Source organism: Ictidomys tridecemlineatus, chromosome 6 (genome assembly GCF_052094955.1).
Source record: "Ictidomys tridecemlineatus isolate mIctTri1 chromosome 6, mIctTri1.hap1, whole genome shotgun sequence".
Taxonomy (NCBI): domain Eukaryota; kingdom Metazoa; phylum Chordata; class Mammalia; order Rodentia; family Sciuridae; genus Ictidomys; species Ictidomys tridecemlineatus.
The window spans coordinates 32,438,547-32,454,241 of record NC_135482.1 but is presented as its reverse complement, the minus strand read 5'-3'; the positions used below and the strand labels follow the sequence as shown (position 1 = coordinate 32,454,241).

General features: G+C 29.8%; 1 protein-coding gene across 1 annotated transcript in view; it reads left to right on the top strand.

Moving 5' to 3' along the window:
• The window catches only part of Lrriq1 (leucine rich repeats and IQ motif containing 1), a 182,134-nt gene that overhangs the window by 47,130 nt on the left and 119,309 nt on the right, over window positions 1–15,695 (top strand). Inside the window, exons 11-14 of the mRNA XM_078053052.1 lie at window positions 6,289–6,482; window positions 6,976–7,103; window positions 12,331–12,404; window positions 15,212–15,305. Coding sequence (XP_077909178.1) covers window positions 6,289–6,482; window positions 6,976–7,103; window positions 12,331–12,404; window positions 15,212–15,305 — 490 coding nt within the window. The remainder of the gene's footprint in view (window positions 1–6,288; window positions 6,483–6,975; window positions 7,104–12,330; window positions 12,405–15,211; window positions 15,306–15,695) is intronic.

The following is a 15,695-nucleotide window of genomic DNA, read 5'->3' as shown; positions in this document are numbered from 1 at the left end:
CATGAGTAAGGCCCTGGGTTCAATCCTCAGCACCACATAAAAATAAATAAATTAACTAAAGATTAAAAAAAAGACTGCTTAGGCTGTCCATGATCTTTCATTTTTATGTATTAATTTTAGAATTATTTTTTCTATTTCCTGTGAAAAATACCACTAGTACTTTGACAGTGATTGCATTGAATTTGTATATTGCTTTCAGTAGTATGACCATTTTAATAATTATTTTTAATACATGAATAAGTAAGATATTTTCAAATTTTTAGTATTTTTTAATTTATTTTATGAATGTATTATAATTTTCATTATCGGTGTAATTCTCTTCTGTTGCTAAATTTATTTCTAATTTTAAAGATATTGTTAATAGGATTGCCTTTTTAATTTCCTCAGCAATCTCATTTTCAGATGTAAAATTGCTACCGATTTTTATGTTAATTTTGTATACTTCAAAATTAGTGAATTTATGTATAGTTCCAACAGCCTTTTGGTTGTCTTTAGGTTTTTCTATACATAAGATCATATCATCTACAAATAGGGATAATTTGAATTCCTCACTTTCTTTTTGGATTAATTTATTTAATATTTTTCTTAACTGCTACAAGTTTTTTAGTACTAAGTTCAATAAGAATGACGAAAGTATACGTTTTTCTCTTATTCTAGATTTTAGAGGAAACACTTTCATACATAGTTTCTATTATGCTGAAGTGTGGTTCTTTTATGTGTAATTTGTTGAGAATTTTTATTGTGAGGGGATGGTGGGCATTTTCAAATAGTTTTTCTGCATCCATGATAGGATTATATGGTTTTTGTCCTTCATTCTATTGATATGATTTAGTACGTGAACTGATATGTGGACATCAAAACATCCTTTCATCCTTGGGATAAATCACACTTTTATGGTGTATAATCATTTTAATGAGCAGTTAAATTCAATTTACAAGTGTTTTGTTAAGATAATTTGCATATATGCTCATTGAAGGAATTGTTCTGCAGTTTTCTTTTTTCTTTTCTTGTTGTAGTTGTAGCCTTGTCTGATTTCTATATCAGGATAGTAATGGTTTTGTTGAGTGGATTTGGAAGAGTTCTGTTCTGTCCTTTTTAGTTTTTTTTTTTTTCTTTTTTGCAGTAGTTTCAGAAGAGTTGTTTGATGTTAGTTCTTTTTTTAAATGTTTGGTAGACTTGAACAGTGAAATCTTCTGGTCCTGGATTTTTCTGGTCCAGAGACTTTTTAATCCTGATTCAGTCTTGTTAACTGATAGTAGTCTGTTCACACTGTTCACATTTTCTTTGTCTTCATGGTTCAATTTTGGTAGGTTAATTATGCCCATGAATTTATCTAGTTCTAGGTTTTTCAATTTGTTATCATGTAATTGTTCATAATAATCCTTTGTTTTTCCTTTGTTTTTCTGTAGCATCAGTTGTAATATCTTCTGTCCATCTGAAATGTTATTTATTTAGGTCTTCTTTCTCCCCCCCCCCCCCAATATAGCTAAAAGTTTTTCAGGAGTGTGTGTGTGTGTGTGTGTGTGTGTGTGTGTGTGTGTTGGTTTTAAAACCAAAACCAAACTCTGTTTCATTAATCTTTTGTATTTTTTTAGTCTCTATTTTGTCCTCTAATTTTTGCTATATTTTTCATTCTACTGAATTTTGATTTGGTTTGTTCTTGATTTTCTTGATAAGGTTGTATATTTCAGTTTTTCTACTTTTTTAAAACATAGGTTCTTATTGATACAATTTTTCTTTTTATTGTTTCTTTTGCTGTATTCCATAGGTTTTGGTCAGTTGTGTTTCCATTTTCATTTTTCCAATAAAATTTTTAAATTTCTCATTTGATTTCTTTGGTATATTTATTCTAGACGATTATGCATAGTTTTTGAGCATTTGCGCAGTTTCTAAAGTTTCTCTTGTTGTTGTTTTCTAGCTTTGTTTTATTGTGACCAGAATGCTAAAGGAAATAATTTCAGTTTTTAAAATTTGTTTAGTTTTTTATGGCAAAATATAAACTCTGTTTTGGAGAATGATCCTGGTGCTAATGAGAAGAATATGCATTCCACAGCTATTGGATGAAATGTTCTGTAAATATCAGTTAAGTCCACTTGGTCTATAGTATAGTTTATGTTTTAGTATAGTTTATGTTCATGTGAATGATTTGTCCATTGTTGCAATGAGGTATTAAATTTTCAAACTATTATTGTAGTAGAGTGGATCATTCCCTTTAAATCTAATAATGTTTGCTTTATATAATAGGGTGCTCTGGTATTGGGTGTATGTATATTTATGACTTTATTAAATTGATCCTCAATCATTACATAGTGTCCTTTTTTTCTATTTTACATTTTAACTTAAAATCTGTTTTACCTTGTGGAAGTATAGCAATACCTTCTCACTCTTGGTTTCCACTTGCATGGAATATTTTTCGATTCATTCATTTTCAGTTATGTGAGTCTTTACAGGCATTCCAAGTTTCTTGTACATTTTTCAGCATATTGTCTAATCTTATTTTTTACCTATTCAGCCAATATAAATCTTTTAATTGGAGGAATTTAATTTATTTACATTCAAAGTTATTGCTGATATGTAAAGTCTTAGTCTCATCAAAAAAATGTTTAGGTTGATTCGTGAATCCTTTCTTCCTTTTTTCTTCTATTACTGTTTTTCTTTGTGATCTGAAACTATTCTGTATTGATAGTTTTTTTTTTTCTTTTGTGTTTCTACTCAACTACTAGGTTTTATACCTTGGTTTATTTTTCATGATAGTTATCTTCCTTTTGCTTCTGAATATAGGATTCCCTTAAGTACTTTTTGTAAAGCAAACTGATGATGAATTCCCCAAGTTTTTACTTGTTTTGGAAGTACTTCATTTCTCCTTCCTGTCTTAAGGACAGCTTTATTGAGCAAAATATTCTTGATTGGCAGTTTTTCTTTATTTTCAGGATTTTGAAGATGGCATCTTTATTCACTCCTAGCCTGTAAAGTATTCTTCTTAGAAATCTGTTGTTAGTCTAATGTGACTTGATGCTTTTCTCTTGCTGTTTAGAATTCTTTGTCATAGATTTTTAACAGTTTGTGCTTCAGATAAGACTTTTTTTGGTCAAATCCATTTTGCGTCCTTTAGACCTTCTAGATCTGGATATTTATGCCTTTTCCAATATTTGGAAAGATTTCTGTTATTATTTTGTTAAGTAGACTTTTCTGTACATATTCCTTTCTCTCCCTCTTTTTGAACACTCTTGATTTGAATATTTGTTCACTTATTGATATCCCATGAGTCTCCGATGCTGCCATCACCATCCACCTCCTCTTCTTCTCCTTCTTCTTCTTCTCCTCTTCTTCCTCTTCCTTCTCTTTCACCACTCCTCCTCTTCACTCTCTCTCTCTCCTGCAAAATATTTGTCTTCAATTTTGAAAATTCTTTCTTGTACTTGATCTAGTCTGTTGAACTGTATTTTTACTTGACTAACTTTGTTCTTTAGCTTTAACATTTCCATTTTTATGATCTCTTTCTAGAACTTCATATTTATATTATGAATTGTCTTCCTAATTTTATTGAATTTTTATCTGTATTATATCTCATTGAGTTTTCTTAGAACCATCACTTTGAATTCTTTGTCAAACATTTCATCAATTTCCTTTTCTCTAGGTTCTGTTGCTAGAAAATTACTGTGTTCATTGAGAGGAATCACATTACTATTTTTTAAATTATTTGTTTCTATGTTGATATTTACACTTCTGATGGATCTGTTGTCCTTATGAATTTTTGAAATAAAAAGATTTTCTTTTGAAGATGTGTCTTAGGGTATCAGTTTGGTAGGCCATGTTGACTTGTTCCATTTGAGCACAGTAATATAGTCTATACTTTGCTTCTTTAGCTATAACCAATGGCTTTGTGCAGCTGGGGACATGGGCCAGTTGGTGTCTGAGGGCCACATGCAGATGTCTCTGAGTGGATTTAGTCTCAAAATGGCACTGTGCAGCAGCAACATTTTCTCCATCATGGGAAAACTTTTTCAGGTTCAAACAAGTCTGGATAGAGGCGAATAGGGTAATCAATATAAATCACTTCATTCTCTTCTTTATAAGGCAATCCTGAATCTTCTTGTTCCATGCCTTATCTTTCATCTGCATTGCCCTCTAGCATTACCCCCACCCTCAAGTTTTCTTTTATATAAGTAGGAACACCAATGGGATGCAGTGTGAAGAACTTCCTGAGGAAAATAGGATGAAGATGGAAAAACAACTTTGTTAGGTCTTAGTGGATTATACCCACCTCATCTGCTTCCAGGCTGCTGTGTTTGAACCTAGGGCTATCTGAGCCAATGAGCAGAGTGTCAGAATAAACTGAGCGGGCTGGAATTGGTTGGATTTCACCAAGACTTCTCAGAAGAGCAACCCCTGCCCTGAGATCGCTGGAACAACCCATAATTTATTCATGGATCCTGAAATCTCCCCTTTCATTAGTTTTTTAAATGCAAGTGGTGTGCAATTACTTGAAGTTCCTGGATCTTTTTTTCTGAGAGTCTAGCAACCTATTATTATGACACAAAAGATAATTCCAGCAAACATATCATTCCAAAAATATATCATGAAGAATGTTTCAACATATTTCCAGCATTAAAACCCTTTAAGTCATGAAGTATTTGTTTAGCTAGAGATGCAGGATCCATGAAATCCATCCTGCTTTTCTGACTATCCTGTATGTGATAATGTAACTCTGTAAGGTCCAAGCTGTTATGATTGCTATGCTAAATACCCATTAGATGATTTTTTTGACCTTTTCCCAATCTCATTGGATAGCAGTATATTTGGCTACAGTAATGCAGGCATACTTATAGCTGGTATGGAACCTAAGCCTTTGTTTAAATTTGAAAGCAGAAAGTTTATTTCCAATATATATGACAATAGCTTCCAAAGCATTTCCCTGACAGTACACAGTTTTAATTAGTAAAATTTTTATCTATATGATCACACTTCTCTCTCTAATTTTGCAAGGGTTACTATGGTGAACAATGAATTATGAAAGAATTCAGACTTTGTCTTATGCAATACAATTATAGAGATATAAGGTTTATATTCAAGTACATATATAGGTTTGCATTTATATAGGTTTACATGCAGGCATATATCATGGACATCCTTCCATATCAGTATTACTACATACTAAAGACATGCATATTTGTTTATGGTATACTCCATAATATATTTAACTATTCCCTATTTATGGACATTTAACTTCATGTCTTTTTTGTAAGTAATCTTTCAAGGAACATCTCTATGTACTAGTTTATATTTGTTTTTAACTGTATAATGCATTCATGGGAATAGTGATGCTAGGTCAAATGTTCCTTCTTGTTCTGAGGCTTGAAATTATATTTATTCCCCTCACAGATAGTTAAATGGATTAATTACAGCTTTTCTGTATGTTAATTGAAAATCAGGTATCATCTAAAATTTGATATTAGCTGATAAGATTAACATGCCACACACTAATCATATGTGGAAATGTGATTCATAGTTGATGGACAGCAAGGAAGCCAGCATTTCAAAAATGATTGAGAAAAAGGGAACCATGGTAAAGTAGAACACACATCACATACAATTTTATAGGCCATTTTAAGGACTTTGAAAAAATCCTTAACAAGTCTAAAGAGTAGTCTAAACACATTTTTTCCACTTCAGTGCAATGTGTCTTTCATCTTGATTTTCCTATCAATGGCTGTAGCAGAAAAAGATTTCACTTGCTTTAATGCCAAATTAGAGACTTCTTATTCCATTCCCAATTGTGACTGACACTCTTGACTATTTATAATTTGATATAAATAGAAATAGAAAGACGTCTCATAAATGAAATGTGTGTATTATTTTGTTTTTATTCTTACAAATTCTCTCCATTCATCACAGAATTCTGTTTGCCTTTTTTTTTCTATTTCTGCCCAATTATTTTCCCCCTTAGTCTTCTATTTCTCTTCAGCTTCCTTTGCTAAAATCTTTATTTTTTTCTCATGATTTAACCTAATGTCTTGTTCTTTTGTTAGGTGACTTGAAAAGCTTCACAAATTAATTCCCTCTAAGTGAGTTAATAGACAATTCTATTTCAGATTAGCTTTCTTAATGGTTTCATTGTTATTTGAAAATAAACATTCAGTGCCTAATATATGCTTTTAATTATTTTGTTCAGTTTTCAATTGATATATAACTATGTCATTCAAAAACACATTTCCTAGATGGCAGTTTAAATAATAACCCTTAGGAAGAAGGTATGATACAAGTCATTTTAGAAGAATTTTCTTCCAGGTGGTTTAGAATCTTTAAAAAATCTTCAACAACTAATTGTGGACCACAACCAGTTGATTAGCACAAAAGGTCTGTGTGAAACCCCTACCATTATATACCTGGATTGCTCCTATAATCATCTTACTGATGTTGAAGGCCTTGAAAATTGTGGATTGCTCCAAATATTGAAGTTACAGGGAAATAATCTAACTGAGGTAATTGCTTTAAATTAATTGGTTTCTTTCATTAATGCAACACTTTTTAAATAGAAATATCAACCACATATTTTAAAAGAAATTTTGAATAAATTTTTTTCATGTTCATCAGCTGCATTTGATTTCTAATTTACTTTGAACTCTTTCATCATACTTTCACCAAGAAATGTTCAACATAGTTTTAATCTTATAGTATAATTTAACATTAAGTTATCATAATGCTAAAATGTAATGAATCATAACTACTTTTATTTAGGCTTATAACTAGTGATAAATTTATATATTATAAAATATACATATATACTGTCATGAAATACCTTTAAAATGAATATTAAAATTAAACAGTTAATTAATAGAAATTTTATTTATACTAGAAGCCTCATAATTTCTTTTATGATTTAATTTATGAATCTATTGTAAGTTTTTTAAATCTTGTTAACTGACAAGTCAGTATCTTCCTTGATATAAACTAATGAGCTTTATTTAAATATAGCTTCCATCTTTGGAGAATCATGTTCTGCTAAGAGAATTACACTTGGATGATAACAGCATTTCAACTGTTGAAGGGTTTTCTTCATATTGGCTGCCTTTACTACAAAATCTTACTATCTCCCAAAACAGGTAAACGCATGCTTTACTAAAGCAATAAATTCAGTCAATGCTTGCTTAAGATAATTGTGTGCTGTTCATAAATAACTTAGAAAGTTGGGTGTCTCCAGCAATTCTATGTGAGTGTATCTTAATAAATGAGTACATAAAATATAAAGATAATTTTCTAGAAATGTAAAAAGTGATAGATTGCCATAACCTAGAATGTTAGTAGAATTTTGTCAATTTAGTTTCTTCAATTTTTTTTCTTCTCAGACACACTTGTAGAAATCTCATCTCAGGTTTGTTTGTATTTGTAAAGAATATAATCATTGGAAAATACAGGAGGTAGTTAATTTAATTCAGAAGGATGTCTCATTCTCTCAAATGGTACTTAATAAGTCCTGGAAGAATGATTTTTAATCTGCTCTCTACTTGGATGTCTTTTTGTAACTGTTAAGATAGATTTAAATTTGATATCCCTAGGGATATAAAATAACACTTAAAGAAATACCTTAATGTTAAATTGAAAAGGGGATCTGCCTCAGAAAATTCATTTGAGACCCCCAAACATCTGGATCTTTGCAGAGAATAACTGTCTAAAACCAAAGAAGGAGCACAATATGTGTACTTCTCCCTTTGCTTAATATTTCATTGAGGCTTATACACTCTAATATGATTAATTTGTTCATCAAAGGCACATGGAGTGGAGTAAAGGAACCACCTTTAACAGAAAATACCTCTTTGGGTTATACAGTGCTTAGAAAACAAGTGAATAAGGACAACCTAATTTTTATATTTAGACCTTTTTTTTTCAAAAACATAAAACTATTTCTTAACTTTTGCACGGTTTTTTTCATCCTTTGAGCATGTATGTATTAAATTATTTGACTTCTATTATTAAACTTTGACAGTTGAAAACCAAATCTTTATTTAAAATACCCTCAAATTATTTTAATAATATATAAAATATGAAAGTTGATTTGATTTTAAAGGACATTGGGTGTAAAAACTAGCTCTGATAGATAACACAGTGTAAATAACTTGGCACATCCACATACCCACCCATTGGATCTTTCTTTACATGATATTTTTCAGGTAAGAAACATAATTTTAAAATGAAATCATCAGCTTTATTTTGACATATGCAGTAAATCACTCAGCAAATTATATTTAGAGAGATATGAAAATATTTAATTGAAGAACTTTTTAATAAAAATAATGCCTTTAAGGGAATAGGGTTGTGGCTCAGCAGAGTGCTCACCAAGCATGCATGAGGCAAAGGGTTCGAACTTCAGCACCACATAAAAATAAAATAAAGATATTGTGTCTACCTAAAAAATAAATAAATAAATACTTTTTTTAAAAAAACAATGTCTTTAATTTCTTTGGACAACTTAAATTATCATATAACATTCTTTCTATAAAATTTAAAACTAGTAGTGTGTGATAAACTTTTGCTATGTTATTCTCTTATGACTTGTGCATATCAATAAAAAGAGTGTAACTAAAATACTAAAATTTTTAAGAATTGATAATGATGATTGGGATAATTAACCCAAATTATCCTTCCTTATAATTTTGTTTGCCTAGTCTTATAATATTTGGATATTTTAATAGGATTTGTTATTTTGGAGGATAGAAAAATAGGTGACATATGCTCTTGCCCTCAACGAACTCTTAGAGACAAAAGAACTTCTTATTTTAAGCTTATCTGTGCAAAAATTAGCATAATTATGTTGCTGAGTGTTTTGATATTCTTAATAATACTGTTACATACTTGGATATGTTCTTTCTGAGTCTCTCACTACCTACCATTTCTGAGATGATGAAATAATGGGCCTGAAGTCACCAGGAAAATGTAATGGTGGAATGGACATATAAGATAATAAAATTATTTCCTAATATCACAGTACAAAAATCAACTTCAAACTTAGGATTTTTTACAACAAAATTAATACCGTTAATTGTAGAAAAGATCCATCTTGCATTATGCTTTTATATGTACATTGACTTCTTTCAGAACCACATCAGTTTTGATAAAACTCAGTGTCAGTAGATCTGGAGTTGAATTTTGAATCTATAATTTATCAGTCAATTGACATTAAGCAACTCACCACCTAATTCTTGTCTTTTTTTTTTCATGTGAAAGGGGTTAAAATGCTAACCTTAACTTTTTTTATAAGATGTTAATGGTAATCCAAATAGAAAATGTTTATAAATTCATTTTACAAACCTGAGAATTTTATAAATGTATATATAAAATGCATATAGTTATATACATGAGTGTGTGTGTATATATATACATATATTCTTACACATATATGTATGTATATATATTTGTGGTTGGTATGGTTTTTAGATTGTGTATATTATTCTTTTAGTTCTTGATAAATATTTGCATCACAAGGAAGAAATTATATATCCATATGCTTTTCGTATCCCAACAAATGGAATACATATAAAGAATGATACTTAGTACATATTGTTTGAAATGCCTGTTTCATCCTGACTTCTGTTTTAAATTTTCATTACAACATGTGACTGTTTTAAGTTTGACTCCAAGGAGTTCTAACTAAGACGACTCTGGCTTCATAAGCTTTTCTACTTCCAATGAGACTCTAAGTAGGAGCAGAAAGTGGAAACTATTACCATTGGCTGCTCATTGTACAAATTTTTTGCTTTTTGTCGTCTTTGAAAGTTATATCTTTTAATGCCCAGGGCTAATGTGACAAGGTCAAATGGTATTAGGTTTTCACTAATGTCCTTTGTCTTTCTGGTTTGAATTTTCTTGGAAAAAAATATACACAGAATGTCAGTAAAAAAAAAATTCTAGAGGTTTGAAAAAAGGGATTCTATGATTAGGTTTCTTCCTTCCTAATGTATAGTCATAAAGGTGAATGAATAGCTAGTTTTCATGATTAAGATCTGAAAGATAATAAAGAACATGATTTTTTAAATATGGATTCTTACAAGATAAAACTTCAGTGTTAAAAGTATTTGGTCATAGATATTTCTTTGATTGATTTTTGCAACGATGATATTTATTGATTTTTTTAAAATTCTAAATAATTATATAGTTTAATATCTTATGTATATGTCACTTTATAAATTGTTAATAAGAAATATGGAATATTCTGAAAAAATAGAAAAATTATATTCTGAAGGATTTAATATGTCATTAGCTATTAAGTTTTCAAAATCCTTGTAGTAGAAATACAAAGTTTAGTTTTCAGAAATTTATTAAACTTAGAACACAGTTTTCTTGTTAATAAATACTTTTATATTTCCACCTGAATAATTATTTTGTGTTTACAATATTGATTCAGAAATTGCTTAGGTAGGAAAAGTGATAAAATGAATACTTAAATTCTATAATTATGTTTCCAACATTTATTTCTCTCTACTCCACCCCTCTCACCTCCCCTCTCTCCTCCTGTCTTTTTTTCATATTCTTTCCTTCCTTCCTTCCTTCCTCCCTTCCTTTCTTCCAAATCCATGTGAAATTTCAGTACATTTTACTATTATGGAGTGTACAAATAATGAAGTGTTTGTATAAATGTAATGACCAATATATTCTCACAGATGTTTTTTTCGTAATTTAGATTTTTTCTCCCCAGAAAACTGTTTTTAAGATATAGTATCGCATAGGTAAATTGTGAATAGTAATATTGTATTTAGGATTGACTACATTTAGATTTTCTCCTAGCCTCATTATTTAGTCTATTTTTTCATCAGTAGTATCTTCTTTCTTTCTGCTAATGCAGAACAGGATAGTACAAGAGAGGAGTCAAGGTCAATACAAGGGCTAGTCTTGTGCTGGTCCCCATGAGGCTACAAGATCCCATAAGTCATAGTGTTACTTGTTGGCTTCTAAACTCAGTAATAGTTGCTGTTATTAACAATGTCATTGCCTTTAACAATGTCATATAGGGAGTTCATAGAAAAAGGCAAAGAATTCTGATGGGATAGTGAAGGGACAGTAAGAAAGAAAAGGAAAGAAAATTACTGAGTACCTTTTTAAAATTGTGCTATTTTGAATAGGATGGAATTTCAAATTTTATAAAAGGATTAATTTAGAAAACTTAATTTTCATAAGATCATCTTATACAAGGGGGCTTTTTTAAAGATTCAGATAAACAGATTTAATTTTAATTTTCCAAATAGCTATAATAATATGATATTGTGTTACAGAGTAAGTGTAGACTGGTCTCAGTTGAAAATATAAATCAAACTAAACTTATTTTTCCCTTCATAGCTTTTTTCAATATCATGCATTTTCAATATCATTTTATGTTTTTTGCTGGAATATGGATTCTTAATGACAATTATAACTTAGAAAAAGATAAACACTTAAAAGAAGGATTTAAAGTTCATTATATTACTATTTTAGTATGCATAATTCATAAGTGTATTTATTTTAAAAGTCATATATTTCTGCCAAATTTAAATTCATTCTATGGATATAAAAAATAACATTTTTTTCCATGGACTTAGTATTTATATATTAAGCACATTTTTTTTCCTGTTTTTTTTTTTTTCTTTGGTTTTTTGGTGGTGCTGGGGATTGAACCCTGTGCCTTGTGCATGCAAGGCAAACACTCTACCAACTGAACTACATCCTCAGTCGAAGCACATTTCTAACTTAGAATTAAAACTAGTATAGTTTTGGACACTTACAGCATTTATAATGCTTTCAATCTAACAAACAAAGCAATGCTTTTCAATTAAAAACATATTAGTTTCTCTAATCTGTTATCATATTGAAAAGTGATATTTTTATGTTTGTGCATTAAATGTTTAGGTTACATGTTTGAGCCAGTGTGTAAAAAAATAATGTAACTTCTATAAAACATTGACTTTATACAAAGATAAAATAATGACAAAAACCACTTATTTAAAATTGAATAGCAAATGCCCATCAAAGCCCATGATATTTGTGACTGAATTTGGCCCTTCTATTGTACTTTCTCTTCAAATGAATTAAAATCTTCCTTTGTAGAAATTTTCCATGGTGATTACTCTTTAAAAATGAATAGAATTCATCCATAATAAGATTACTTAGACTCCTATGATTGCTACATTTTTAATAAGTACTGTTATTAAATGTTGTTATTGTATTTTGGAATTAAAATTATATACGTAATTGAGTGTAAATTATACAGTTTTATTAAATAAGCGTATTGTTATATAGTTACATCAATAATATCAAGAATATGACCATTTAAAATTTTTAATGAATTTTATGTTTTGTTTTCAGTTTGACAAAAATTATACCACTTTTTCATTTTGTTTCTTTGGAAAAGCTAGATGTCAGCAACAATTGTCTTTCTGGTAAGTTTAGAATAATATTTAATTTTTTAAAACAAATAAGCTTTTGAGTTTTAGCTCCAAATATGTGGTAAGGAGTTAAGTACATGTGCTAATGGTATGTGAACAACAAAGCTGCACAATAAAACATGTTGAAATAATAATAATAATAATTGAGAGTTTCTTTCCACTTTTGAAATAATATTGCTTCCATATCTTTTTGGTAGGCCTAGGTAAGCATCACCATCGCATTTCAATTTCAAAGTCCTATATGCCCTACCAATGAAATAAATAGACTAATAAAGATGAATAAAAACCTAATTTGTTGATTCCTACCAAATATAGATGTCCCTCAAAGGTTTATTAAAGAATCATGAATTGAATTAACTTATCCCTTTCAAAAAATTTACCCATTCCCATTTCTAGTCAGTCCACTCCCCAAGGCAACCATAGTCTGAATTTCTCATCACGTGTTAATTATTTCTTCATTTTAATGGAATCAAACAGTATGATTTATCTTGTCTCCAAGCTTCTTTGCTCAATAATCATGTGATATTCCACCATCTTGTTTATTCTGTCCTTTGTTCTTTTTTTCCTGCTGAAAAATAAATATATAACAATTTATCTATTCTCCTCTTGATTGATATTTTGATTACATAAGATTTCTGCTATGAATGTAGAAATATAGATTCCGATGGAAACTTTTATACAACTCTTTTTGTAGGTTTTTTTTTTCAGTCAGTAGTCTTGGGTAAATTTGTAAGAGTACCGGAAAATAAAGTGGTGTGGTTTTGACTTGAAACAAACTGGCAAACTGTTTTCCCAATGTAGCTGTAAAATTTTACATTCCACTGGGCATGAGTTCCAATTACTCCTTCCCAAATATGTTTAGTATTTCACTGTGTTATCTTTTTGTGGTTTTAGTTTGCATTTCCCTAATAAAGAAATATATTGAATTTTCTTACAAATATTTATGAGTGACTTCTGTATCTTTTCTTATGAATGATTAAGTGTCTCACCTTTTTAAAACTTTGGTTATTTGTCTTTTTCTTATTGATTTATGGAAATTCCTTATCTGTTTTAGATGAAATTCTTTGTCAAATATTAGCTTTGTAATATTTTCTCCCATGTTATTTTACATATTAATTTTATTTAAATTAGAAGATATTTTTAATTTTCATAAAATCTAATTTGTATACTCTTTTATAGTCATTTTTCTATAACCACTGTAATAAATATTTTTCTATCTCCAGATTAAAAACATAATTTCTTATGCTTTCTTCTGGAAGCTTTGTACTTTTAGTTTTTATCAAGTCTATAATCCATCTTAAAGTGCAATTTATGTATATGTGAGCTAGAGATTGAGTTCATCTTTTTATATAGACATACAGTTTTCAACATGTAACTTCCTTGGTGTCTTTGTCAAAATTGACTTTATATCTGGTTTAGTTTCTACTAACTGCTTTTATATTAACAATAGCTTATATTTTCCTATTTCTTTATATTTCTAGTAAATTTCAACTGTATGTTGAACATTGCAGATAATATAGACTAGTCTTTCTTTAAATGGGGTTAAGCTTTATTCTAACAGGCAATTAAGTTAGTGTTCATTATTTCTGACAGGCTTAGTTTCATTTTGTCTTACAACAGGTACCCCTACTCCAGGGTCTGGCCTTTATTTTTAATGTGCATTCTCCCTAGATTTTCACTGATCTCTGAAATGCCCAATTGGTCTTAGGCTTGCATGGATGCAACTGCTGCATGGACTTTAGTATCAACTTTTAGCTCTTACTTCTGCAGCAGAGGATTTCTGCTGGATTTTGGAGAATATTTCTTGTCTATCCTATGTAACTCAGCACTTTTAGAAGGATACAAGGGGAGTCATCATACAGACATCCCAACTTGCGTACATTCAGCTTCTCAGTACTTTTTCTAATAAATTCCAGCCTCGGTTGTAATATTTGCCTCCTTAATGTAGCAAAACAGACTCTTTGCTTGGGCTCCACATTCCTACTTGAAAGTAGTAATACTCCTCCATACAGCACATTTCTCTGAGTTAGACTTTAATTAGGTACTTCATAGATAGTTAGATATGGGTAGATGATAGAGCTTAAGATATTTCCCAGCTTTATGGTTGTTTTCTATTGGAAAGCAATTTAGTATGCATTACTATAGAGTGTACCCTAGATTTGCTAGATTTTGTTTTAAAAAAATACAATTTTCACATTTGGTTTTTCCAGGACTGGGAATTAAACCCAGGACCTCATGCATATACTGAACTGTATCCCAGCTGTTTTTAAATTTTATTTTTTTGATAAGGTCTTCACAAGTTGCCCAGTCTGGCCTCAAACTTGCAATCTTCCTACCTAAGCCTCTTGTGTAGATGGGATTACAATACAAGCATGTGTCACCATGCCTGTTTTTACTTTAAAAAATATAATATGTCCATGTAAACCTATATAGGTTTAAATTTAATTTTACCACCTATCCTGTTACTTTAGGTTTAATTTCTTCATATTTTGTGATTTCAATCTAGCACAAAATGTTCTAACCCTTTTGCACATATTATCTCATTTTCTCTAGCCTATGAGAAAGTTAAGGACATATATTTTAAAGTAGACATATATAAGTTTAAGTACCTCCTAAATGATAAAAAATATTCTATAGATATCTGTGTAATTAATATAGTCTCCTTTAGAAAATATATAGTATTCTGCAGAAGATATAAAAAATAATGCTTTTCTTTATTGGGTAACCAATAAATAAAATGGACATTATCTTTTAACTCTTTTCTTTATTTTTGATACTTTTATAATGATTTTTTTCCATAGATCTTACAAGTGCCATAAAATGGTTTGATGCATGCTGTTCTCTCTGTGAACTCTCTATCACTGGAAATCCACTTCTTCAAGAAATCAACTGGAGGTAAAGAAGGATTTTTTTTTTTTTTTGGTACCAGGGATTGAACTCAGGGCCACTTTAGCACTGAGCCACATCTACAGTCATTTTTTTCTATTTTATTTAGATATAGGGTCGCACTGAATTGCTTAGGGCCTCGCTAAGTTGATGAGGCTGGCTTTGAACTCGAGATCCCTGCCTCATCTTCCCTTGTCACTGAGATTATATGTGTGTGTCACTGCACCTGGCTTAAAGAAGCATTTTTGTATCCCCTGAGCATCTTTTATTATGGCTTCAAAAAACGCAGTTTGAAGAAAATTGTCCTAAAATAGGAATTGTTAGTGGGAAGTTAATTTTAAAAATAATTTTTAAAATAATTTAAAGTTATTTTTGAAAAGTTTTATAAAATTATTTTTT